The sequence below is a fragment of the Alternaria conjuncta genome (genome assembly GCF_024043145.1).
Source record: "Alternaria conjuncta strain BMP 0040 chromosome Unknown scaffold_8, whole genome shotgun sequence".
NCBI lineage: Eukaryota > Fungi > Ascomycota > Dothideomycetes > Pleosporales > Pleosporaceae > Alternaria > Alternaria conjuncta.
In genome coordinates, this window is record NW_026250097.1 from 416,568 (window position 1) to 441,219 (window position 24,652).

Below are 24,652 nucleotides of genomic sequence, written 5' to 3' on the forward strand. Positions count from 1 at the left end.
CGCCACAGCCTTTGGATCGTCGACATGTGAAGAACTGTGCGTGTATGCAGAGCGATCGTCATATGGGAGCAGTCGAATAAATTGCAATCATGAGACTGGACGTGACCGGTCGTGGAACCCATCCCAAGCTTCAGCCAAGGCGTGCGAACACCAAGCGCATCCGCCCCTTACAGCTGTCACTTTCAGCCATGCCGCGAGAGCATCGTGTACCATCGAAGCTTGTAACCAGGTCCACATGGCAAGGCGGTCGAAAGTCGGAGCATGGCGATGGAGTCAAGGCCACCATCGGCAGTTGAGGCTCAACCCACCGACTACCTAGGCAGGGGCGAGGTGCCCAGGGAGGCGCCCCATTCTAACGCACTAGGTTTTAGCCTCCCACGTCCCAAACACCTCTCAAACGCCTCGCTCTGCCATTTCGCATGCCGAAGACTAAAGCGCATGGCCATTCATGTTTCAGGACTTCATCTTGGCATGCGTCTAGCCCTAGCCACGCCATTTCGCGTCCCTAATTGGTCATGATCCCGTTGCGATACGCGCTGGTAGACGGCGGAGCTTGCTGTGTCGCAGCTCGCAGTGCAAAGCCATGGAAGATGGTTCGACTTCTGCTACCGTTTCGCTCTTTGGGCCCTGGATTGCTCATCTTCCAAGCCATCCGACGAACTGATACCCTTGATCCACTTCGCTAATGGCAGAGCGGACCTGACTTGTCCTGCCCCCCGTCGTAGCCGCTTTTCTCTCTGTTCGCCGCCTTGCAACGTTGCTTATAGGCTTTTGTTTCCCCTACTCACCCCAAGACTCGACCGATTTCATGCCGGTGCCTCTTTAGCCGGGTGACTGAACGCCTCTTCCTGTACCTTTTCTCTTCTTTTGTGCGGGCACTTTTAGTAAGTCAATCCATTCTTTCACGTGGCTTCCTGTACCATGGAGTCGTCGTCCCTGGTGGCTTTGATCTAACCTTTGTACAGATTACTTAGACACTCTTTGAACTCATTGCTACTTCGGCCACATTCAGCAGGTCTGAAGATCATCGGCATCCACAACACGCACTCAATCGCTGCTACGTTCGCTTCTTCTGTCAACTATGTCGTACACCACCAGTCTCACAGGTCGTGAGCGGTCACGATGGCCGCCGCTGACGCGCATGCTCATGTCCGGAGAGATGTCGGACCAAAAGGCGCGAGAGTTGACCCGGAAAGAGAAATTCGATGTGTGGATGGTCAATGAGGGTTACCGAAGATTGTACGTTACACTACACCGCATGTGAAGAGCCTCAACTAACGTATATAGTTTTGTTTTTACATTTGCAATATTGCACGTCATGGTCTTCGTCTTTGGTATGATGAACTACGGGCTAAAGGTATGATTGGATAGCTCAGATCACGACGAATACCGCTCACACGTCCTAGGACAACTCCATTGGTTCAAGACAAACCTTTGGTCTGACCTTCCCCATTGCTCGTTCAGCCGCTCTCGTATTGCACGTCGACGTTGCCTTCATCCTTTTCCCGGTATGCAGGAACTTAATCTCCATGGCTCGTCGTACGCCGTTGAACGACGTTATTCCTTTCGACAAGAACATCACCTTCCACAAGCTGGTCGCCTGGTCTATCGTCTTCTTCTCGTGGGTCCACACTATCGCCCATTGGAACAACCTTGCCAAGTTTTCGGCTTCCAATAACCTGGGATTCATGGGCTTTATCCTTGCCAACCTTGCAACTGGACCTGGATGGAGTGGTTACGTTATGCTGACTGCGCTCATGGCGATCGCTGTCACGGCTGCGGAGAAGGCTCGTCGCGCCAACTTCGAACGTTTCTGGTACATGCACCATCTGTTCATCGTCTTCTTCATCTTCTGGTCCATTCACGGAGCCTTCTGCATGATTCAGCCCGACTTTGCGCCCTTCTGCGACGGTATCGGTGTCTTCTGGGAGTACTGGATGTATGGTGGATTTGCGTACCTGGCCGAGCGAATCGCCCGTGAAGTACGAGGACGACACAAGACGTATATCTCCAAGGTCATCCAGCACCCCAGCAACGTTTGCGAAGTTCAGATCAAGAAGGAGCACACCAAGACCCGTGCTGGACAGTACATCTTCTTGTGCTGCCCTGAGATCTCCATCTGGCAATACCATCCCTTCACGCTTACCAGCGCACCCGAGGAAGACTACATCTCGGTGCACATTCGTATGGTCGGTAACTTCACCAAGGCTTTCGGACAGGCGCTTGGCTGCAACACAGACAAGAAGCCAGCCGGCGAGAAGGGTGAGAAGGGTGGGTCCAGCGAAGAGATCGCCTTGCGTCAAATTCTTCCCCGAGTCTACATTGATGGTCCTTTCGGTTCGGCCTCTGAGGATGTATTCAAGTTCGAAGTCGCCGTTCTCTGTGGTGCCGGTATCGGTGTCACACCTTTCGCGTCCATTCTTAAGAGTATCTGGTACCGCATGAACTACCCTCAAGGATCCCGTACGAGACTGAGGAAGGTCTACTTCTTCTGGATCTGCAGAGACTTCGGATCTTTCGAATGGTTCAGATCGTTGCTGCTGGCTATCGAGGCGCAAGATATCGATGATCACATCGAGATCCACACCGTAAGTTTTATGTCTATAACTGGCTCTTGACGATCTACTAACCTTCTTCACAGTACCTCACAGCAAAGATCAAGGCAGACGACGCGACAAACATCATGATCAACGACGCAAATGCAGAGCAAGACGCCATCACCGGTCTCCGCGCGCCCACAAACTTCGGTCGCCCTAACTGGGACATGATCTTCAAGTCCATCCGCAAGATTCACTCACCCGCCGAAGCCGGTGTCTTCTTCTGTGGACCCAAGGGTCTTGGTTCAACGCTCCACGTCAAGTGCAACATGTATTCTGAGCCCGGCTTCAGTTATGTGTGGGGCAAAGAGAACTTCTAGACGCAGTCGTGGAGTTATGATAAGGAACGCGGAGAAAAAGATGAGAAGTATACCATTTGCTATATTGAGCGAATTGTCACTTATTACATGGTTGTATATAATTCGCTCCTCTTTTTGGTTGTTGTTGTTGGTTAATCTTGAAAGCTGCAAGCGGCTAAAGACACATGTTCAACGTCTACGATATCCCATAGAATTCTTAATGATGCAATTCGAATACCAAATGTCAGCATCCGCAACATCCCATGTCGATCTACCTGTCCAGACTTGCCAATTCCAAGATCAGCCTAATTAGCCTGGTTCCCTCAGATTTCAGGCAGCCGTTGATCCCAAGTACCAGTATCACGCCACTGTCGTTCATGCATCCAAGCCACTCAAACACTCCGAAACCCTGCGTGCCGCATCGCAAGATGAACCGCTCCTCGCCACGGGTAACGGCAATGCTCGGACTCCGCGGGATCTACGCTTGTTACCGAGCGATGGGGTTGGGTGGTCCTTGTCAGGACGCGGTGGCCATGGGTGGGCCGCGGACAGTGTGACGCAAATTCGGGAGAGGAGACGGTGGTCAAGCTTTTGGTGTCTCGGGAGCCAAGAGCTTGGTGTCGGAGCATGTGAATGATTGCAAATACGACGATCGATGGAGGGTGAACCCTATAGTTTGCTTACGATGAATTGGTCATCGTGATACTTCGGTGTGTTCTACATTCCTTTTTTCCATCCCTTCGCTGACCAATCGTTGATCTCTACCAACCCTTCTATCTCCCTCACTCCGGGCTTGATACCCTCGCCAACACTGGTGTCATGGGCTCCAATGACCCACACGTTGTCTTTTCGCGCGAAACTTCTTGTGCGCAGCATTGTATTCACTGCCTGTTCTGGGTCGGCGTGCATGCCTGACTTCGCATATGGTGGTCTCGCAGTGCGTTTGGGCTCTTTGAGAACGTCGAGATGGTGGTAGCAGTCACCAGCCAGCAGTACAAACGTGTTCTCGTTCTCGGTCGAGCCCGATGTCGTTCGCACTAGCATCATTTGATGGCCCGGAGAGTGTCCTGGCGCATCCACGATGTATGCTGAGCCGTCACCGAAGACGTCGTAGGCGCGATCAAATGCACCGAGACCCATCCATTCGGGCTTCTTTAGATCAACAGCGGCATACTTTCCCTTGACCATGCCTTCCATGACCTGACCTGCCCTCTTATCTCCTGCTTCTCTCAAGATATCATCTGGCACATAGCTCTCTACAATCTTTCTGCTACCATCAACCGGCAAAGTCTCGCTAAGCGTAGGAGCCTTCTCATCAACCGGATAACCCGGTCTCGCGTAGGTACAGCAGGTCGGCCCAACCCACAACTCCGCCTCTTCAAATCCAGCTTTGGCTCCATCGCCAACATGATCAAAGTGCATGTGCGAGAAGATAACGGCCTTGACTTTCTCGGGCTGTTGATCAGGTGATCCGTGCTCTTGCAGTATCTCTGCGGGAGACTTCGGTTCGCACTTGAAGTTTGGTAGAGCGCCTTCGACGAGAAGTGGCGGAAGGTTCTCCAGATCTTTTCGCATGCCTAGGTCGAAAATGTACTTATTCCCGGTGGCTGTGTGCTCGATGAGGAACACGTAGTCTGGAGCATAGAACGACTTGCGTTTTCCGTTCTCGTCTTTAGAGTCGTTCGGGTCTTGCGGCTTGTCCGGACCGGGAAGCAAGACCATGTCTGTAGGGATGTGGATGCCGCCGGCCTGAATGAGGTGAACTTTGCATGTTGCGGTGGATGACGGTATGGAATGCCATGGTAATTGATTTGATGACTCGGACATGATTGTGCTAGATACGGATTGCTATCGGGATGGGAGCGTGCTGTTGAAATGGGTACGTTCAAAGAGTCTGTTTAGTTACTGACCTTAGCATGACATGCCCTTGTATCGATGACGTCAATCAAATCCATTTCCACTATTGTACCGTGTATTGCGTACAAGCCCGCTCAGATTCCAGCTGAAGCTTGAGAGTGGCAAGCTATAACCTATATCTCGTAAGCATACATGCGAAAGTATCCTGCTTGATTGCTGCATCTCGAGATCATGTCGGCGCCCGCGCACACATCCATCTTGTGGTGGGGTTCGAATCAAACTCGCGTGAGCGCCGACTTGTCTTGCTCTTCGGAAGATTGTATCGTCTTATATGCCGAAACTTTTACACCTAGGCATTCCCCTCACAGAGTAACAGAAGTGCGACCTTGGGAGGATGCGGAAGGGCCTCTTGCCGAATGCGGATTAAAATGACGCGCTAGCGACGCGAGCAATCAGGCGCGTCTACCAGCTCCTTCTCATCTTCCCTTAGCACTTTTCCTCTCACCTCATCTCGCAACGCAACGCAAGCGATCACGGCAGCAGGTCATGCGAGGTTATTCTAGGCATACGAACCCACTCAGTGGAACTTGATCACTCACACTAATCATGACTAACTCATCTACGTTACCTGACCCAGATCCGCAAAGGTATCAGCGAGTGCTGAAACATCTCGCCAAATTCGACCCTCACGGTTCTCTAAAGGCACCTGTGCTTACCCCAGCGCTGCAATTTTCAGAGTGGGGGGCCTCACAATGGATACCATCTCACGCGCCAACTCAACCGCAATCGAAGGCGGCACCTGAGCAAGGAACCCATTATCCTCAGGCAACTCCATTTCAACTATTGACTCTCGAGGGTCTAAATAATGATGTCCTTGCCATCGTCATTGACTTCATGTGGGAGTCGCAAACATCTGATGTCAAGTACTGGAGTGAAGGATATGGGTTGCAAAAGACGAGATTCGACTATCGCATGGAAGGGAGTTCCCTATTCTGCTTGTCACTCGTAAGCAAAAGGATGCGGGCAATCGCGATCCCCAAACTGTTCACACACGTTTCCCGCGATGCTTCTTCTATGGGAGACCTCAATCGTCGGTTGAGAGATATAGAAGGCAATCCGCTGATTCCATCACTTCCCGTGGTTCTCTCGGCCATCAAGTACGTGCGCATTGGGGTCCTACGGATATCATTCATCTTCCGGTGAGTATACTAATACCATGCACACAGGACCTGTGACATCGTCGCGACATCGCCAGGCAACAAGACATTCTGCAGGACTCGCCTTGCCAAAACTCTTCCCAAGATGGAGTCCCTCGCTGAGCTCTCTGTCACTCATCGAAAGGACGTCGACACATCCGGTCTTAGAGCCACGTTCCAACGCCATCAAATCACTCTCTCTAGCATTGTACGTCTGCGCATACTGTCACGTGGCAGTTGGTCATTCCTCGTGGAGGCTTGTCCAAATGTCGAAATACTAGCTCTGGAGTACAACCTCGACCAAGATAATATAATGCATGCCGCAGGGGCGTTGAAGCACCTTACGGACTTCGAGATCTGCCGCGACACGTGGCGCAAGAAAGATATAAAACGCTTGCTGCAGTTTTTGCCAGAGATTCAGAGTCTAGCCTTGCGAGGCACTCTTGGCCAGGAAAAACTGAGTGTAAGTACGACCGCGAGAGGTGCTGTCTCTCTTAGAGCGCTTTCAATATTGACTCGAACACAGACCTTCGCTGAAGTGTTTGGCTTGTTCCCAGAGCTGACCAAAATCGCGATTACTGCCATACAAGAGGTCACCGACGAAGATCTCGAGGGCGAATATTCTGATGACGGGTCAGGGTACGGTAGTATCTATGGGGAAATGATGTGGGAACATGAACTTGATGAAGATCAAAGCTCCGTCGCTATGAAGTTCTTCGAACATTGCCCTGTGCTCGAAACATTGTGTTTAGTACGCACTGGCTGTGTCAGGTCATGGTACCCAACGCGTGGAAGCAAAGGAAGTCTTGAGTCGGTCTACTCTCCACGGGATGGCTACAAATCCTGGCATCAATCCGACGAGCTGGAAATACGAGAACACGATAAAGAAGGGTTCCCCAAGCTGTTTAAGTTTCCTCGACCAACCAACTTTTGCAGCGAAGCCTGGGATCACCAGAGTAATTGGAGCGAGAGTAGTGAGTCCATGGAGTACTGGGTGAGTGAAGTCCTTCTGTACAGTCGAAAGAAGTCTAACATAGATTAGCGTAAAGAGCGAGATAGGTATTACACTATCAAGGATGAGGCTCTTCAACTGGGTCTGTGGGAAGGAGGCTCTAGGATGTATGATTTATACTAGCTCACGTACCATCGCTTTCATCGGCATACTGTACGTGCATTTTTCATTACTTAGTAGTCGATCGGAAGATACTTGTCAACTCGCACAAGGATATTTATAGATTATATGACACTGCAATGCTCGTGGCTACCCTACTCTCCTATCAAGGTGATTGTTAGCTTTTTTGCGTACCCACAGTCGTCTCACTCCATCTCCCCCTACAATACTGTGCACTTTTTCTTCGCCTTACACTCATCACACTCGCCGCCCTCTTCGTCTTGATATACCACCTCCAGGTTCTCTAAAAGGTCCGGGCATCGCGCACCTCTACGATTAGAATCCTGGCACCCATTCAACGTAGTGTCCTCATGTGTTGGCCACTATTTCGAAGTCAGTGTATGTCTTGTATGCATTTCGTATACCTCAGATCTTACCTCAGCGTATGGGTCTGATTGATTAGCATCCTCTTTGGCAGTTGGGCGTTGGCGGCCTGGTTTGTGGATAGGAGAAATATGGCCGCATGCGTACTTTGTAGGTCGGAGATAGCACATCTGTATTCACGGATGCTGTGGATTTGCAAGAGGTGGTAGGAGTAAAGTATTGGAGCTACAGCGATATCAATGAGTTGTGAGTCAAATGTGCGTGATCACCTGGGCAGTGTTCCTAATTGTTGATGGACCTGAGAAGTAAGAAGCGCTAAAACGAAGACCGGTGTGATATAGTGGCACAGTAGCGGAGAATTAGCGTGGCGTTCTAGTTAAGGTTTTCTTTGCGTGAATGGACATTGTTGCTCGGATCTCTTCACAGCCTCCGCACGGCGCCTCCGCTAGCGTGGCCGCAACGATGGTCATGACACATCACCAGCACAGTGTACACAATGGTAGAAATTCAAGAATGCTTACAAGACAGACTATGTGTATAACCGCGGTAACAATCAATGCCAAACGCCATATTGAAATCAACACAACGCTCGGCCAATCCGCCTCCGTAACCAAGTATAAAGTCGAATATATACACTTGAGATGAAGGTAAGGATATGCCAGCAAGCCAAGGCCTACTTGGCCAGTATCGGTGCTGCCTTACCGGCCTTTTCTGCCGCAATATTCGCCAGCTTCTGGAGCTTCTCGGCGCGTACTTGGCGGAAGTATCGGAATAGCAAGATGAAGGAAAGCTCGATGCGCTCCTTGGTCATCATGAGGAAACCCTGGACGAGCAGGCCCTTGAGGATCTGGGGCCCGATGCCCTTAAATAGCGCCGCCGGGCCTTCGTGTTGTATGATGTATTGCATGACTTCGGTGAAGGACTTGAAAGGCTTTCCGTTCCTGGCTGGTGGAGGTTTCGATTGAAGACCGACTTTCGCGACGATGAGCGGCTGGGTTGCGATTGTGGCAAGCGTCTTGGACATGGCTCCGATGACTGACAGATGTTAGTAGCTTTCCTTGAGTTATGGTAATGGCCATGGCTTACGGAACGCCTCGAGGGGCTTCAGCGTCTTCTTTCCTGGGTACATGACTTCCCGTAATCGCTGGTACGCTCCGTATGTGATTGATGGGTTGATGACGAGCACCAGACTCGCCCTGAGTCCTCGCCAAAGCCCTGTCCAGCCGTCATCACCGTTGACCACGTCCATAGCCGTAGCGATCATGCCCTTGCGCTCCGCCTTGCTCATGGTCTGTTGCCTCGTCGTTACGACTGCGACCGGGATTGTGAAAAGCTGGGCGAGCGCTCCCGCGAGCGCTCCAAGGGAGAGTTCGACCGGCGTGCTCGGTGACGTTTGAAGCGTGCGGTTCGCCATGTAGAGGCTGCGTACAACGGTATACCAGTAGAAATAAGCGAAGTTGGTCGATGCTACGCCGAGCAGAGAGCCTCCTATGCCGGCGTATAGTCCAGAAAGACCCTCCTGCGCAAAGACCTTCTGCAACGCGTCGATGGCGCCATCGTAGTGTTCGTGGTCGGCGGGATTGGGGTCGTTGGACGTAGGCGAGCGCTTAACCTGGACCTGTAGTCGCGTCTTGATCCTGAGGTTGTGTTAGTATCTTTGCGTTCTGCCCAGAAAGGCTCGGGGAATTTGCGACGTACAAATCTAGGGGGTAGACAAGGGTGTTTGCGATGACGGCACCAGCGGCGCCTGCGACAGCATTACCCCATGGTGGAAGAGTTTCTACCTTTGACTGGCCGGCCATAGTGGTAGTCGAGCACAGTTGCTAAGGCTTGGCGAAGTGTTGCGACTGCGGAGTGTGTGACGGGCGGAGGATATGGTGTGGAATCAGCGACTAATTCGGACTATCTCATCATGACAGTAATAATCTGAAGACTGGAGATAGCAGCATCGGAAGTTAGAAAAAGCGGGCAGGGGACGTTCATGGTGCCCGCAACGCGATAGCGCTGTCGCATGCATGGCTGACCTCTCCCGAGGTCCTAGAGGCCGAGGTTCAGGTTCGGATGACGACACACCCTGCTCCCTTGGACCTTCCTTCACCGCAGCCGCTGTCGATCACTTCGGTGAAAGTGAGCAAGCCGTGCCTGGCCGGATATGCCTCACACGTGGAAGGAGACGTCTAGATTCGTCACTTATGCGCTGGAACTGGCTGTTCCTGCTGGAACTGGCAGTCGCGACGGCCGTTTGGCAGGAACGTGCGTCGCGCTAGAGACTCCGCCCCAGATCACAACATCACAACACCAAAGCACCATCACAGCTTCTTAGTGCGCCTTGACTCCACTCACCCATAGTCAGTCGCATCGCTATGGCACAACGCAAGTAGCTTCGTCGTCGCTGCTAGTATTGGTCAAATTTCTCTTACCGTGTCCTGTCTCAAGTCATTCACGATGGCTGACCGGGCTACTGAGATTGAGGCTTACAAGGCGGCCGCAAGCGTATGTGATACAGACAACTAACTTCTCGCTGCAACATCAAGTCCCGCGTTGTAGCTCCAACTAATCAAGCTGCCAGGACTATCGCTCGCGGGTTGACAAAGCCGCTACCAAGGATGAAGCATTCAGTCTCGCAATTAGCGTGGCCGAGAACCTCATGGAAGCGATCCAACTATCGTCAAACCCAGACGAAAGGAAGGAGCTCAAGGCGCAATGCAGCGAGATGTTGACTCGTGCCGATCGCATCAAGGCCGATGAAACATGGACACCTCTAGTCAAACCCCAGTCCTCCAGCTCCAGAGATGAGCGAGTAGGTCAATGGGCCAAAGAGGTCGCCGGGACTGCAACTCCAGGTACAACCTTTGAAGACTCGACCACGCGTTCAAACACGTCCCGTTGGGCTCTTTCTTCGACTACAGGACCTATCGACGGTCCAGCAGCTTCAGGTAAATCATCAGCTTCTTCGTTCTCAGCATTCGTTCATCAGTCAGATCTCTCTTCAGCCGTGCCTTCTTTCCAGCAAGATGCGCGCCGAGATTTAATGCCGCTTATTGATCTTTCGGATGACGCCTTTCCAATCGATGTACCAAGTGCAGTCACTGATGCGTCACACGAAGATAGCTCAAACGCCAACATTGACCGTGACAACCATCCGAAGAACGGACACGAATCCGTGTTGAATTCATCTGCCGTGCCACAGCCCTCTAGCGCAGAGTCCCAGCCTGGAGTACCCGAGTCGCAAACAGCAGCTCTAACGCCCTCAACCGCACCTCATTCTCAGATACACAGGCTACGAGAGCCGATTTCGAGCAGGAAACTACCCACAAAAGAAAGCATCATTTTGTTGAAGGCTTCGACAGTCAATGGCTTCAAGTTCCCACCTTGGGACAAGACTCCATCTGCGGATGAATTCGTATCCGAGGGCGAGGCAGCCTACACGTACGTTACCTGATGGTCATACTGGGGTTGTTCAGACATACTGACAGTGACAGGGATACGCGAGATCTGAGTCTGTCTTCATACCAACAGCAGTTCTTTCTCGGTTGGCTGCGTGCCAAAGAAGCTGTGCCGCCACCCTCGCAGTTCCCTAACGGTAGGGCTGGTATCGGGCCCTTGATGTCTAGCACGAGGCCTCTCGATCTTGTACAGGATGCAGCTTCAGATTGCTCGGTGGTCACAAGCTTATGCGCTGGTATTGCTCGCTCAGAACGCGGTCACGATCAGGTTTGCCATCCCCAGAAATTCTGCAGTCTCGGTACTAAATGTGGCAGATGCTCACGAACAAGATATATCCATATGACAAGCACCTTGGAAAGCCGTTAACCTCATCTAATGGCAAGTACATCGTACGACTCAACTTCAACGGCTGTTGGAGAAAGGTGGTTATCGATGATCGACTACCAGTCTCAAAGACACATCGTCTGCTTCATGTCTTCGACCGCCGTAATCCAGCCCTCTTATGGCCAGCACTACTTGAGAAAGCATACCTGAAAGTTCGCGGCGGTTACGATTTCCCTGGGAGCAACTCGTGCAGTGATCTCTGGACCTTGACGGGCTGGATACCAGAACAGGTCTTCTTGCAAGAGTAAGTTGTTTGTTCTCTAATCCCATAGCTGACCATACTAACTTTTATAGGGCCGATACGGTTCCAGATCAGATATGGAAGCGCATACACAACGCCTTCCTGTACGGCGATGTTCTGGTCACAGCAGGTACTGGCAAGATGTCGACCAGGCAGGAGCGTGAACTTGGTCTCGAGGGCCAACACAGTTACGTCGTGCTGGACATGAGGGAGACGGAGCATGATCGTCTGTTGCTTATCAAGAATCCATGGGTCGAAGGCAAAGGCTGGCGCGGTCCTCGCCCTTCGGTTGTGACGGCCATGGATCCGCCTGCGTCTACCTCCAGTCGTGGTTCTAATTACAGCCTTGAGAGTTATCACAGGGATAGTGTCCCCACTCAGGATCGGCCGCATCCGACGACATTCTGGATTGGATTGGAGCAGGTCATACAACACTTCGAGAGCCTGTATCTGAATTGGAACCCTGGTCTTTTCCGCTATCGACAAGACATTCATTTCGAGTGGAACATAGAGTCATCGTCGCCAGGCGGTTGCATTGTCAAGCATCCACAATTCGCCTTTACGTCCAAAGGTGCTGGACCTGTATGGTTTCTTCTTAGTCGCCATTTCCGGGACGTACCAGCAGTCACCAAAGAGGAGTCAGATGCGTTCAACGACGGAAGCATTCGTCCCGACACTCAAGTCAACACCCAAGGGGATGCACCGAAGGGATACATGAGCATATACATTTGCAACGGCCAGGGAGAACGCCTATACATGAAGGACACATACCTGGAATCGAGCGACTACGTTACTACACCGCAATGTCTTCTTCGCAGTGACGCGGATGCCAACTCGACATACACAGTGGTGATCGATCAAGATGACTTGCCTCCATCACTGTACACTTTCTCCTTGTCTGCGTTTGCCAACTTCCCAATCACACTGGAACAGGCGGCGCAGCGGTACCCGTCGCAGAAGACTGAGGAAGGTGCATGGACAAGGCAGACGGCCGGCGGTGGCACAGACTCATCAAAATATTTCGACAATCCTCAGTATTCGCTCACTGTCCGCGAGCGTAGCTCGCTGGCCATCTTACTCACCAGCACGAACCATGAGCATCCCCTACACGTCAAACTTGCTCTGGGATACGGAAAGAGGTTATATCGATTGCAGAGTCGCGATGTGCTAGCAGACTCGGGTGACCACCGCAGTGGATGTGTTCTCGCAGAGATCAAAGACCTTCAACCAGGCTCCTACACGATCATTTGCTCCTTGTTTGAAGCTGGTCTGACTGGTGACTACCAACTCCGAGTTGACAGCACAAGCGAGGTACTGTTGAAGCAAGTGCCGCGCGACGGGGCGGGATTGCTCTCGATGAAGCTCGCTCCGGCGTGCTTTGGTGCCAGCATACACAAAGTTGCTGCCCCATTGTGGCCTAGGCGCTTGGCGTCATACACTATCATCGCCAGATTCTCGAAAGCAACGAGCCCTCGCGCCGTCGATTTGGGCAAGCTAGCGCGCAGTCCGTTCCGGTTGAGTGTTGAGATGGGTCGAGGCCCGGAGCGCAAGTTCATCATCGCCAGTGAGCAAGGAGAGTACTCTGACACTGCTACGGTTCGGTCCGAGAGCGTCAACATCGACCCGAAGCTCGGGATGCAAGGCGAACTATGGCTCGTTCTTGATAGGCTGTCAGGCTCTGGGGGACCGGTAGAGGAATGGTACGATGTGGAAATCTACACCGACACGCCCAAGGCCTGCGAGATTGGCGTATGGCGGGAATGGGATGATTGATGACTTTACGATAGCGCAGGGTACGATGGACGGCGTTTAGGGGTGGCCGACGGTCATTTGCACTGTCGATCAAATCGATCACGCATTAGCCTGCACGACTGGAGCTTTGGCGTCGTTGTGTGCATTTATTGGAAGCGAGAACGTCAGGCTGCACCATCACGCTTGAGTTGATAAATTTGCGTCTCAGCAAAATAGATCATGAGTTCTCTTACACATCTCATGCGGTTCCACGTGTGTGAAGTAGGCTATTTGTAGTTGTGAAACCTGGTAGGGGGGAGAGTCGGGTGGCGAGACTGCACCCAATCAAGCGATGCACGATCTGTTATGCATGTCCCTATTGCGCGTTTCGACCTTGCAGCAGACGCATGTTGGGATTAGAGGTACGATAACGGCACGCTAAGCAGAAGAATAGCAGCCCCTGCAACTTGAGATAACCACCCAACTTGCATGTGCATGCTGTTTTCCACCTGCTACTGTTCCCCTTCTCTCTCCACTACCCCGCTGCGACCAGGTTGAAGGCTATCGGCTGCGCTACGTCAGAGCTCCGGCGCGTGCCAAGGGAACCCGAAAAGCGCACCGCCTCAACACCTGACGACATCATCGATCGTTACCTAGATATAGATTCGCGCCTCTATCTCCACTTGCTATTACTCTCTTGAGTAAAACCTATATCCCAGCAACCATGGCGGACCTTGCGCCAGAGAAGGCCCAACCGGGCTCTGCAACCACGTCCGCCCTCAACTCGCGGGACAATTCGCGGGCTGCCACACCGTCAAGCGCTGCCGTCGAGAAGGCTCCGGATGACAGCTCCAAGTTCAAGACCTTCCTGGGCATTTTGAGGAGGTAACGTAGCACCATCCGGTCACAGCAGACGCGCGAAAGCTAACTCCGTCCTTCTCCAGGTTTATTGGCGTCTCCGACCTCGCTGCTGTCCGCTTCTCCCTCCCCGCACAACTCCTCGAACCAAGGCCAAACTTGGGTACGTTATATGAATATAGAACTGCGATGGCTAGCCTCGCAAGTCGCTGTAGCCGGACTATCGTCTGACAGAGAGCAGAGTACTGGCACTACTTGGACAGGCCCGACACATTCATCAGGTTAGTTTAAGCCGATTCACACTGCAGAAGTTGGCACTGACCTCCACAGTATCGGAGATTCGGATGATGATCTGGGGCGCATGCTGGGGTGCTTGCGCTTCTGGTTTACCAAGGACCTGGTATGAGGCACGCTCCGGTGAGGAAGCCATAGCTAATGCTGGAACAGAAATACGTCAAGGGCAAGCCTTGCAAGCCCTACAACTCTACTTTGGGCGAGTTCTTCAGGGTACGCTTCCGTCGGAAATTACACGAGCTGGTTACTGACTCTCGCAGTGCAACTGGAAGATCGAAGACACCCACCCCACCCTCAAGACCCCCAACTCGGCTCCCTCGAGCGCCTCCAACAGCGTCAAAGGCGATGGCAAGACCGTCACCGTCTCCTACCTCACCGAGCAAACCTCCCACCACCCTCCCGTCTCCGCCTTCTATGTCGACTGTCCCGAGAAGGGCATCAGTGCGCGCGGTTATGATCAACTGAGCGCCAAGTTCACAGGTACAAGTGTACGAGTGGTGGCTGGAGCGCACAACCTGGGTATCTTCATCACCCTGAAGAACCGAGGCAATGAGGAGTACCAACTCACTCACCCAGCCGCCTACCTTGGGGGCATTCTGCGAGGTAAGCTATGAGAGCATATAAGTACCGTAAAGGTGCTGACTTTTTCTACAGGCTCCCTCAACGTCTCTGTCGCGGACAGCTGCTTCGTTACCTGCCCAAAGACCGGACTGAAGGTCATCCTAGAATACCAGGAGGAAGGCTGGCTCGGTCGATCACAAAACAAGGTCTTGGGTGTCATCTTCAAGTACGACCCCAACAACGATTCGATTACCAAGATCAAGGATGTCGCGGAGAAGGACGTCCTCGCGCGGATAGAGGGCAACTGGCAGGACAAGGTCTACTACACCCTTGGCAGCAAGCCATTTGCTAAGGTTGCTGTAAGTACACTGAGCGGCGGTCTGGATCACAGCCTAACATCAAGCAGGAGAAGAACCTCATCATCGACCTCAACCCGCTTGACCCCGTAGCCAAGATCGTCCCACCGCTCGAGCAGCAGCTTCCCAACGAGTCCCTTAAGTTCTGGGACGGCGTCACGAATGCCATAGTAGGCAAGCAATATGGACTGGCGACGAACCTCAAGACCGAGATAGAAGAGAAGCAACGGCAGAAGGCTGCAGAGCGAAAGGCGGCGGAGAAAGAGTGGAAGCCACGATTTTTCACCGGCGCAGTCACACCAGTCGGTAGGCCAGACCTCACCAAGGACGGCGAGGAAGCGCTCAAGGGCCTGCACGCAGAGAACTATCAACTGCCACCAAACGAGGAATACGCCGCGTTTTGATCGAATCCGCTCGTTTCGCATACTTACCTTGGGAAGAGATTGCAGAACCCGGACGAACCAGTACAATAGGACCTTCACTACGATATCCATTACATCTTGACACTTTGGGGAACATGACACCCTCATTTGGCATCATTTACAACTTCGGCACGCGTTTTGTTGGTTAAGAAGGGGAGCATGGCTAGTTCGGCGTTCCGTACATAACATTTGGGGACTTACACATATGGTGTCTGTGTCTTTTCTGTCACGATTATCTTACGAATAGATCTCTCAGACTGCTTGCCTTGTTAGAGGCTTTCTGTCGGTTGACGCCCTTCAGTGGGAACTTTGACTCATCGAACGATTATCCAAATGCGCCTACTTTATTCCCACGCAACAGTTTGAGCAAGCTATCGCGACCAGTTTCAGGAGAATGTAGGAGACTAGGTGGCAGGTGGAGTATGACCCACGTGCGAGGCTGTGCATGTAGTCTCCGAGGTGCATTAAACCCTTGTTGTTTGGATAGTCAGGTCTGGATGTAGACTCCAGAATGGTGTTTTAGCTTGAGTTAATAAGAAACGAGTTGACAATCGGCCTCTACCTTGCTGCATAGAAAGAATCGGACAATGGCTTATTCCACCTTTCAGCTTCATTGTATCGATGGGGTTCCATTGCAAGGTAGTCAAGTTCATCGAGCTGGCTAGATGGTTACCTCGTATGCATACCACGCGTATAAACATATGTGCGCGCGTTTTTTTCTGCGATTTTTCACGTCCCAACGAGGAATGATGTCGAAAAGAGACTGTGACGCGTTATGGAAAGGCAAAAAGTACGCGTTGTGCTGTGTTATGATTTTTTGATCGGTTTGGTGACATGCTTTATCGTGAAGAAATTGAACACCAAGAACCCGAGGTTTTTGTCAGTACTTACATCGGCCATATACATCACCAAAGCAACCTACGTAACAGTCACTGGGTTCGTCACATTACGTGGCTCAGCTCATAAGTTCTAGTATTTTATTGGATTTTTTTGTACGATTTTGATGTGTTTTTGATGCCTACCCAAGCGATGTCGCGACAGGATCATGAGTCGAAGAGACATACTTGAGCGGCCTTGAAAAAAAAGTATCGCGAGCTCCAAATGACAGCTGCATGAAAAGCCGCCGCGGTGGATCTGGAGGTGACGATGGAAGACATGGACAATGCCGCCTTCTCCGCCACGCTATGCAATGCCATCGCTATCGCCCTTCGTAACCGTGCTGTTCTCGGCAACCCATCGTAGGCCACAGAATTCGCCAGTACTAATACAAACAAGTATTCACACAAGGTACTACATGCCATATCAAACGCAACCAGTGCTGCGCATGTGAGTGTGGTTGAGCAGGAATGTCGTAAAACACCACTTCGTAAACGTCCGGGAACAGCAACGTCATTAAGCGATGTCGTGATACGAACAGCGCGATCACTGCAAACCAGCCTTATTGGTCTTGACAGTGTGGGGAATAGGCTTTAGGATGCCCTTGTTGTCGCCAGCACCCAGAGCTTCGCCGTTGGACCATCCCATTTTCATCATCAAGGCATGGCCCTTGCTCTCAGGACCGAGCTCTGGCGCATTCGCACCAACAGTCTCGCCATCTTTGTAGCCCAGTTGAGGACGTGTGCGCGCACCACCTTGCTTGTGCTTGACGGTGGAAAACTTGCCAGGACGGCCGCCGCCACCACCCTCAGAGTAAAGAGGACCTTTAAGGCGTTTCTGGAAACCCTTCTTCGCAATCGCGATATCGAATTCGTCGTCCGTATAGGTGCGGGTACGGTTGGTCTTCGACAGAATGGTGAACCTGTCCATACCACTTCCCCGAGAACGGGAGTTCAGATTGAAGAATGAAGCAGCCTGGTGGACGGTGGCGCGGCGATAAGCCTCCATGGGTGGAAGAGACAATGTCTGCATGTCGCCTAGCAAGAACTCACGAAGCTCTTCGACAATGTCTTCCATATCGATGCCACCCTGGTACTTGACCTTGAGGTTGGGGCCCTTGCCCTTGCGACCTAACAAGCCTTGTTGACGCAACTCTTCGCGCTCGGCCTTCTTCAGACGCTTCTTGGCTCTGTCATTCGCCCACGCGCTTTGCAACTGCTCGTTAAGATCTGAATCATCCAACTCTGGCGGTGGCTGACCACGTCGACCCTTCTTTTTGGGTTTAAGCGATGGGCGCTCAGTGTCCATGATGTCAAAGCCGCCATATGGATCCATATCGAGGGCCGCAGCCATAGCAGAAGCGGAGGGGAAAGTAGGCTCTCTTTTGCCCCGGCCACGTCCCTTTCCCTTTTTGTTGGACCTGCCGTTACCGCCATATGAGTAGTTCTTAGATGGGCCCGATCCACCAAAATATTCATCGCCACCATAGAGCATCACTTCGTCGCCACCTAGACCAAGCTCTTCTTGCTTCTGCAAGACCTTTGCGATGGTCTCATCATCCCAGTCTTCATCTTCTTCATCTTCATCGTCCTCATCCTCGGAGTCGTCCTCGGAGTCGCTGCTGGAGAGCATTTGCTGCTCACGCTCGTGAGCTTCTGCCTCAAAAGCTCTGATCAGCAGCTTCTCGTCGCCAGATTTGAGGTGTGTAGGTGAGATCCAGCGAGCTTCGTCTATTATCGAGTCTTCGTATACGCAGAGATACTGGAGGCCACTCTTGCGCATGCGTTTTGATAGAATCCGAACGACTTTGTCCGCGACGTCTGATGCCGTGTCCATGTCGTCGAAATCCTGCAGCATATCTGAGTCCCACTCCTCAGTGCCATCGCCTGCATCTTCATTGCCACCGTCTTCGCTTCCAGATGCTGACTCCCAATCATTATGACTGCCCGCATCCAGATCCATCTCACGACGTGCGAAGCCAGACGAAGCCATCATATCTTCGGTAAGACCAAACTCCTCCATGTTCTGCATGTAGTCATCTATCGCGGCGTCGCGAGGGTTCACCTCGCCGCGCAGATAGGCGTCCATGTCAGGGCGGGCATTGCCAGGCAACCATCCGACATTTGGTTTGCTCCGGTGTTGCCACTCTGTAGTTGTGCCTTCCCATGCGGGTCTGCCTCCTCTTCGCTTTGAAAATTGGGTTTGATCAACGTCATCGGCATCCGAGTCCACCTCTACCTCCAGCTGAGATGTAGCGTTGCCTCGAATGCTGAGCTCAACCGATACTGGAAGCTTGGCTGTCGTTGCCACGGATGTATTGTCGGTAGTAGAGGCAGCGGTGAGCTCGGGTGTCTGAACAGATGGGGTCTCTGTTGAAGGAGTCGGCTGTGATGGTCGCGCGATCGCGTGTGCGGATGATGTGGGTGGCGGCTTCGCAGTAGAGGTGGCTTTGGGTGCCTGTTGAGAGGACGAGGTGGCGGCAGGCGCAGCTGGTGGCTGATTTCCACGGCCTCTGAATAGCACTTCGTCGGCACTCGAAGATGAAGCCTCAGAAGGCGCGGGCGAGGGACTGCGAATGGCCATGTGTGCCATTGCTGACGTGTTGTCGGGCGTGGACGAGGGCGAGGATGGTGTAACGGACTCAGCGCTGGATTCAGATGAGACGTGGGCCGTCTCTGCGTCGGGCGTGAGTTTCTTCAGCGTGCCTTCGAGGTGGCCGGCGCTTATGAACTCGATGGGCATGTGTCGCAATTTCTTGCCAGCTTCAAACGCAGCGGTGCGGTGACTTGACATCCATTTGGCCTCGTCTTTGAGGGAGAACTTGGAGGCGATCGCGGCTGTGACGGTCAATACAGCCCAATCTCAACGTGGCGATTGGGGAAAGAGCGCAAACGTACTCTCCTCATGTACTGGCCATGATTGGTATGAGTGGCGTTTGGACTGCGCGCGCTGCGGTGTGCCCTTGGCCGAGCCGCCTTTGGCCTTGCTCTTGCCCTTTTTGCCCTTCGACATAGCGACAGCGGTGCGACAAGCTTTTTGCGGTGGAAACGAAGGAAATGAGAAAAGAACGGTGTTGGGGAGGGTTTGGAGATGATGCGCTCTTCGATGTCTCCAAGGGTCGCGAGTGGCGCGGGGCTAGTAATGATGCGCAGGGTTAGCTTAGCGGAGCTTATGACGATGGAGCCGCTGGTTATCGCTCCCCGGTCAGCTCTGGAGATGCGTGGACAGTGCACCAGCAGCTTCTGAGCATGGAAGTCATGGTAGAGTGAATGAATAGATTGCGCTTGAATCGCGGTGATGTATACATGGGTTGCGCATACTCCGGCCAACGCATCCCAGGAACGTGATTGCCACGCAGTGACACAGCCAGGTGATAGCACCGCAGGCCCCTCCCCCGCGGAACCTGGGTTCGTAGAGCCGCATCTGACCCTCTGCAGCTGGCCGCACCAACCTACGAAGCTCCACATCGTGTTGCTCCTTTACATCAATCCACCGTCTGGCATCGTGGGTATGTGCAAATAGTTGTGGCAAGTACGAACGCGTGCAGTCAGCTCTAGGCAACCTCATCTCGGCACCTCCGCATCACCTCCGCATCCATCGTCGCCCTGGCCACAACACCTTCTGTTGCAGCCATCATGCATGACTTCGAGCGCGTCAGCCGCAACATCGTTCGCACTTTCTACGACCCTCCGCCGACCAACGACTCCAACGACCCCATATGGCTGCTAGGCGGGCGTTACGACCCCCGGCCGCCGCCGTCCAAGCCTACGCCCACTGATTCCCCAGCTGCCGGGACGCCTGCACCCACGCCCTTGTCCGAACGCAACGAAGACGAAAGCTGGATAAGAACCAGCATCGAAGAGTCCGAACGCAAGGAAGCTCCAAATGGCGAGGATCCAGCACAATACGGCAACTGGCCCTCTGCCTTCCTCGACGACTTCGAGTCGCGCATCTGGATGACCTATCGGTCTGGCTTTGCACCGATCCAGAAGAGTCAGGACCCAAAGGCAACGAGCGCTATGAGTTTCCGCGTGCGCATGCAGAATCTCGCCTCGCCTGGGTTCACGTCGGATACGGGCTTTGGCTGCATGATCAGGAGCGGGCAGTGCATACTCGCCAACGCGCTGCAGATGCTACGTCTTGGACGGGACTGGAGATACCAAGAGAAGCCTGATGTGCCTGAGCACCATGAAATACTCTCGCTCTTTGCCGACGATCCGAAAGCGCCCTTCTCTATCCACCGCTTCGTCGAGCACGGCGCTGCTGTATGTGGAAAGTACCCTGGCGAGTGGTTCGGTCCCTCAGCCGCAGCACGGTGCATACAGGATCTAGTGCACAAGTACAAGGAAGCTGGACTGAGAGTATACGTATCCGGTGACGGCGCCGACGTGTATGAAGATAAGCTGAAGCAAATCGCCGTGGACGACGACGGAGAATGGCGACCTACGCTAATCCTCGTCGGCACAAGGTTGGGCATCGACAAGATCACTCCAGTGTACTGGGAGGCGCTGAAGGCGAGCCTGCAGATGAAGCAGAGCATTGGCATTGCAGGGTGAGGCGCAACAAGTGTCTGTCATACTTCGAGACGAGTTATACTAACTGTTCGCAGGGGCCGCCCTTCAGCATCACATTACTTCGTAGCTACGCAGGCGAATAACTTCTTCTACCTTGATCCCCACAGCACGCGCCCACTCTTACCCTACCGCTCTCCTTCGTCATCCACTGAAGACCAGGAAACAGCCGCTCCTTCCACACTAGAAGCTTCAGCAACGTCCACCTCGTCATCCACAACCATCGTCCCTTCATCAAATTCATCATCTTACTCCGCAGAAGAACTCGCCTCTTGCCATACGCGCCGCATCCGCCGTCTCCAGATTCGCGAGATGGACCCCTCCATGCTTCTCGCCTTCCTCATAACGTCACAAGAGGACTACGATAACTGGAAAGAAGGTGTTCGCAGCGTGCAAGGCAAGAGTGTGGTGCACGTGCAGGACAAAGAGCCGGCGCCGCGGGGACAAGAAAGAGAGGGTGCTATTGACGAGGTCGAGAGTTGGGACGAAGATGGCTTGCAATAGGCAACTGCCGTCTCGATTGCTATGGCGTTTTCTGTTGGGTTTCGCAATGATATCAATACGGGTACATGCATGTCTGGAGTCATGGGATTCGAGGGTTTGGTACGTGTATATCCGTGAATGACGCGTTTTGGTGCGCAATCCATAAATCCATAAATCTTGGTAATGTTTGCTAAGGTGCCGACGCTTGCCATGTGGAAACTCGTGCTTGTCGCTTCAGTTCTGGATTTCACTCGTTCCTGTCGCTGGGCGCCTACGTCATCTAGACCGAATTCGTCAAACGCGCGGTTCCTCCGGTTTCGTCAAGATATCATGAAAGACGCGTTCGGCGCGTGTTCGTAGATCACGGCGCGTGACCCCCAGCCACGCGTCGATATCGCGTATCGTCTCTAGAAAGGCGCGCTTCCGGATCTACGCGGCATGGCTGAATGACGAATGCGCTCTGTGTGGAACGGGAATCTGTGAGTCAAAGAAGAGGATACGATGTGCAGAAAGTGGGGGTCAAAGGAAATGAAGTCATTTGTGAAGTTCGAAATAATTGATTCGTTCCCGTCTGCTGTGGTATAATGTACAGACCCTGATGGACCTCGTAGTCGAATACGACTAGATGATTCGATGACAGACAAACCGACCCATGATCACATTAGCAAAGGACCCGTGAACACCGCACCCCATAACCACTTGTCAAATAGACAAGAAAGACCCAAAGAAAACATCCGGCGAAAAGAAAGCACTCTATTTGGTGGAGGAAGAGTACTTGGTGACAGCCTTGGTACCCTCAGAGACGGCGTGCTTGGCAAGCTCACCAGGCAGGATCAGACGGACTCTGTGAATGAAGTCAGTATGTGAGACTGGATGCGGAAGAAGCGCGGAAAACGTACGATGTCTGGATCTCGCGCGATGAGATGGTGGACTTCTTGTTGTAGGCAGCGAGCTTGCTGGCCTCGGTGGCGACGCGCTCGAAGATGTCGTTGACGAAAGAGTTGAGGATGCTCATGGCACGGTTGGAGATACCGGTGTCGGGGTGGACCTGCTTGAGGACTAAAGACGCGTCAGCAAATTCTGCTCAATGGATGCCGATGAAGCGCAAGGCCTCAGAGGCTGGATGGCGCGCTCAGGACGCGCAAAGTGCAAACTCACCCTTGTAGATGTAGGAGGAGTAGGTCTCCTTCCTGGTCTTGGTGCGCTTCTTCTTGTCACCGGAGGGCGCGGCGGTCTTCTTGCCAGCCTCCTTCTTCTCAGCGGGAGCCTTGCCAGCCGGGGCCTTGCCGCCGGTGGTGGGAGTCTTCTGGGCCTTGGGGGGCATTTTGGTGGATTTGAGAGGTGGTGGTAAAAAAGGTGGGTTTGGGTTAAAAGCAGAAGCTTGGAGTGAGATGGAGTTGGTCGAGCGTCGTGGTGGGAGTTTGCGATGGATGAAGGGAAAGGTCGTCGACGGCGGGGAGTGCGCTACTTATGGGGAGCGCGCTCTCATGTTGTGATCCAGCAGCGGCTGGGAGGCCCGTGCAGCAGCTCTTGCCGGTTTGGTGGCTAAGCGAGGCCCGCCATTGATCTTGCGCAGTCTGGCGGCAGGCGCTAGGCGGCGTCGCTGCCTTTTCGCGCGCTAGCGTGGGCAGGTTGATCTCGCGCACTCACAACAGTCCAGCGCCGTCCTTATAAGACCGCCCCGCCCCCCGACAGCAGCAAGCAATCCATCGTCTCGACACTCCACGCCCACAACCAGCTCATCCCGCTCAATCTACTCAACTCTCCAACCTCTCCCACTTCCAAACCAACCCCCAAACCAACTCTCTCAAAATGACTGGAGGCAAGTCCGGAGGCAAGGCCAGCGGCTCCAAGTCCAGCGCCCAATCGTGAGTACTCCATCTCCCGCATCGCGCCTTGAGCTCCAGTTTGCCTTGCGCATTCTTTAGCATCACTTTGCATCCTTTTGACGCGTCTTTTGCTTGATTGACGCGTCTTTTCGCATTGCATTGCGCACTCCATCTCCAACATTGCATCATTGCTAACTCTTCCTTAGCCGCTCATCCAAGGCCGGTCTCGCTTTCCCCGTCGGTCGTGTCCACCGTCTTCTCCGCAAGGGCAACTACGCCCAGCGTGTCGGTGCCGGTGCCCCCGTCTACCTCGCTGCCGTCCTTGAGTACCTCGCTGCTGAGATCCTCGAGTTGGCCGGTAACGCTGCCCGCGACAACAAGAAGACCCGTATCATTCCCCGCCATCTCCAGCTCGCCATCAGGAACGACGAGGAGCTGAACAAGCTTCTCGGACACGTCACCATCGCCCAGGGTGGTGTCCTCCCCAACATTCACCAGAGTACGTTGCTCCACAGTCCACTCGCATCGCATCAGCTGCTAACATACTTTCAGACCTTCTGCCCAAGAAGACAGCCAAGCCTGGCAAGGGTCCTTCGCAGGAGCTCTAAACGCGTCCTGCATTTGAGTTTCTTCTTCACGGCGTGGTTACTTCATGGGTCTTTTTCATCTGCAATGATAATGGGAGTCGGTCTGGGTTTGGGTTCTCGGCTTTTTACGGGATTTATACCAGAGCTGTATATTAGCTGGTTGTATTGACGACCGCGAGCTCATGAGCTGAATCGAGAGCATATCACTTCATCTACCATCTTCTGCCGTGAATTCCATCTTGCTAACGTCCAGCTTTGCATACGCGCTATTTGGACTTTGCCATGCGCGCCGTGTAACCTTATCCACCAGCTAGCTACACCGCCACTTGTCGCGCTTGTTCATCTGAGTAACGCGCAGACTCCACTTCCCCTACACGTGCGATAACGTTGCGTCGCCCGTATTCCACCATCGCGCAGTCTCGACCATGCTGTCTTAACAAGCATTTCGCGTTCGAACCGGCACAATTTGGATCTTGGAGATTCAGCGACGAGAACAAGCGAATTGGGCAATAGATGGCATCTATGTGCATGGAAGAGATGGTGATGTTTGCTGCGTTGGGCGGATCCC

The 24,652-nt window shown here is 53.1% G+C and overlaps 10 protein-coding genes across 10 annotated transcripts; 6 read left to right on the forward strand and 4 right to left on the reverse strand.

The window, feature by feature from the left end:
* Nucleotides 1-1,081: 1,081 nt before the first annotated feature.
* Nucleotides 1,082-2,917, forward strand: J4E85_005932 (uncharacterized protein; the record flags this gene model as incomplete). The annotated part of the gene is made up of 4 exons (XM_051470173.1): nt 1,082-1,239; nt 1,288-1,357; nt 1,407-2,588; nt 2,642-2,917. 4 exons carry the CDS (start codon nt 1,082-1,084, stop codon nt 2,915-2,917), a joined length of 1,686 nt encoding a protein of 561 aa, XP_051325661.1.
* Nucleotides 2,918-3,613: 696 nt separating this feature from the next.
* On the reverse strand, nt 3,614-4,723 carry J4E85_005933 (uncharacterized protein; the record flags this gene model as incomplete). The annotated part of the gene is made up of 1 exon (XM_051470174.1): nt 3,614-4,723. One exon carries the CDS (start codon nt 4,721-4,723, stop codon nt 3,614-3,616), a length of 1,110 nt encoding a protein of 369 aa, XP_051325662.1.
* A 1,332-nt stretch (nt 4,724-6,055) lies between these two features.
* J4E85_005934 (uncharacterized protein) lies at nt 6,056-6,991 on the forward strand (the record flags this gene model as incomplete). Its single annotated transcript, XM_051470175.1, has 1 exon — nt 6,056-6,991. One exon carries the CDS (start codon nt 6,056-6,058, stop codon nt 6,989-6,991), a length of 936 nt encoding a protein of 311 aa, XP_051325663.1.
* A 1,126-nt stretch (nt 6,992-8,117) lies between these two features.
* On the reverse strand, nt 8,118-9,246 carry J4E85_005935 (uncharacterized protein; the record flags this gene model as incomplete). Its single annotated transcript, XM_051470176.1, has 3 exons — nt 8,118-8,479; nt 8,531-9,081; nt 9,143-9,246. 3 exons carry the CDS (start codon nt 9,244-9,246, stop codon nt 8,118-8,120), a joined length of 1,017 nt encoding a protein of 338 aa, XP_051325664.1.
* A 643-nt stretch (nt 9,247-9,889) lies between these two features.
* Nucleotides 9,890-13,289, forward strand: J4E85_005936 (uncharacterized protein; the record flags this gene model as incomplete). The annotated part of the gene is made up of 5 exons (XM_051470177.1): nt 9,890-9,937; nt 10,014-10,873; nt 10,927-11,158; nt 11,206-11,519; nt 11,570-13,289. 5 exons carry the CDS (start codon nt 9,890-9,892, stop codon nt 13,287-13,289), a joined length of 3,174 nt encoding a protein of 1,057 aa, XP_051325665.1.
* A 682-nt stretch (nt 13,290-13,971) lies between these two features.
* J4E85_005937 (uncharacterized protein) lies at nt 13,972-15,720 on the forward strand (the record flags this gene model as incomplete). The annotated part of the gene is made up of 8 exons (XM_051470178.1): nt 13,972-14,132; nt 14,192-14,268; nt 14,344-14,386; nt 14,436-14,505; nt 14,553-14,612; nt 14,660-15,002; nt 15,054-15,319; nt 15,367-15,720. The coding sequence occupies 8 exons, from the start codon at nt 13,972-13,974 to the stop codon at nt 15,718-15,720; spliced, it is 1,374 nt and encodes a 457-aa protein (XP_051325666.1).
* Nucleotides 15,721-17,160: 1,440 nt separating this feature from the next.
* Nucleotides 17,161-19,626, reverse strand: J4E85_005938 (uncharacterized protein; the record flags this gene model as incomplete). Its single annotated transcript, XM_051470179.1, has 2 exons — nt 17,161-19,451; nt 19,512-19,626. The coding sequence occupies 2 exons, from the start codon at nt 19,624-19,626 to the stop codon at nt 17,161-17,163; spliced, it is 2,406 nt and encodes an 801-aa protein (XP_051325667.1).
* Nucleotides 19,627-20,249: 623 nt separating this feature from the next.
* Nucleotides 20,250-21,689, forward strand: ATG4 (Cysteine protease atg4; the record flags this gene model as incomplete). Its single annotated transcript, XM_051470180.1, has 2 exons — nt 20,250-21,166; nt 21,224-21,689. The coding sequence occupies 2 exons, from the start codon at nt 20,250-20,252 to the stop codon at nt 21,687-21,689; spliced, it is 1,383 nt and encodes a 460-aa protein (XP_051325668.1).
* A 732-nt stretch (nt 21,690-22,421) lies between these two features.
* On the reverse strand, nt 22,422-22,992 carry HTB1 (histone H2B; the record flags this gene model as incomplete). The annotated part of the gene is made up of 3 exons (XM_051470181.1): nt 22,422-22,512; nt 22,568-22,727; nt 22,827-22,992. 3 exons carry the CDS (start codon nt 22,990-22,992, stop codon nt 22,422-22,424), a joined length of 417 nt encoding a protein of 138 aa, XP_051325669.1.
* Nucleotides 22,993-23,480: 488 nt separating this feature from the next.
* On the forward strand, nt 23,481-24,105 carry HTA1 (histone H2A; the record flags this gene model as incomplete). The annotated part of the gene is made up of 3 exons (XM_051470182.1): nt 23,481-23,536; nt 23,704-23,996; nt 24,050-24,105. The coding sequence occupies 3 exons, from the start codon at nt 23,481-23,483 to the stop codon at nt 24,103-24,105; spliced, it is 405 nt and encodes a 134-aa protein (XP_051325670.1).
* Nucleotides 24,106-24,652: the final 547 nt, after the last annotated feature.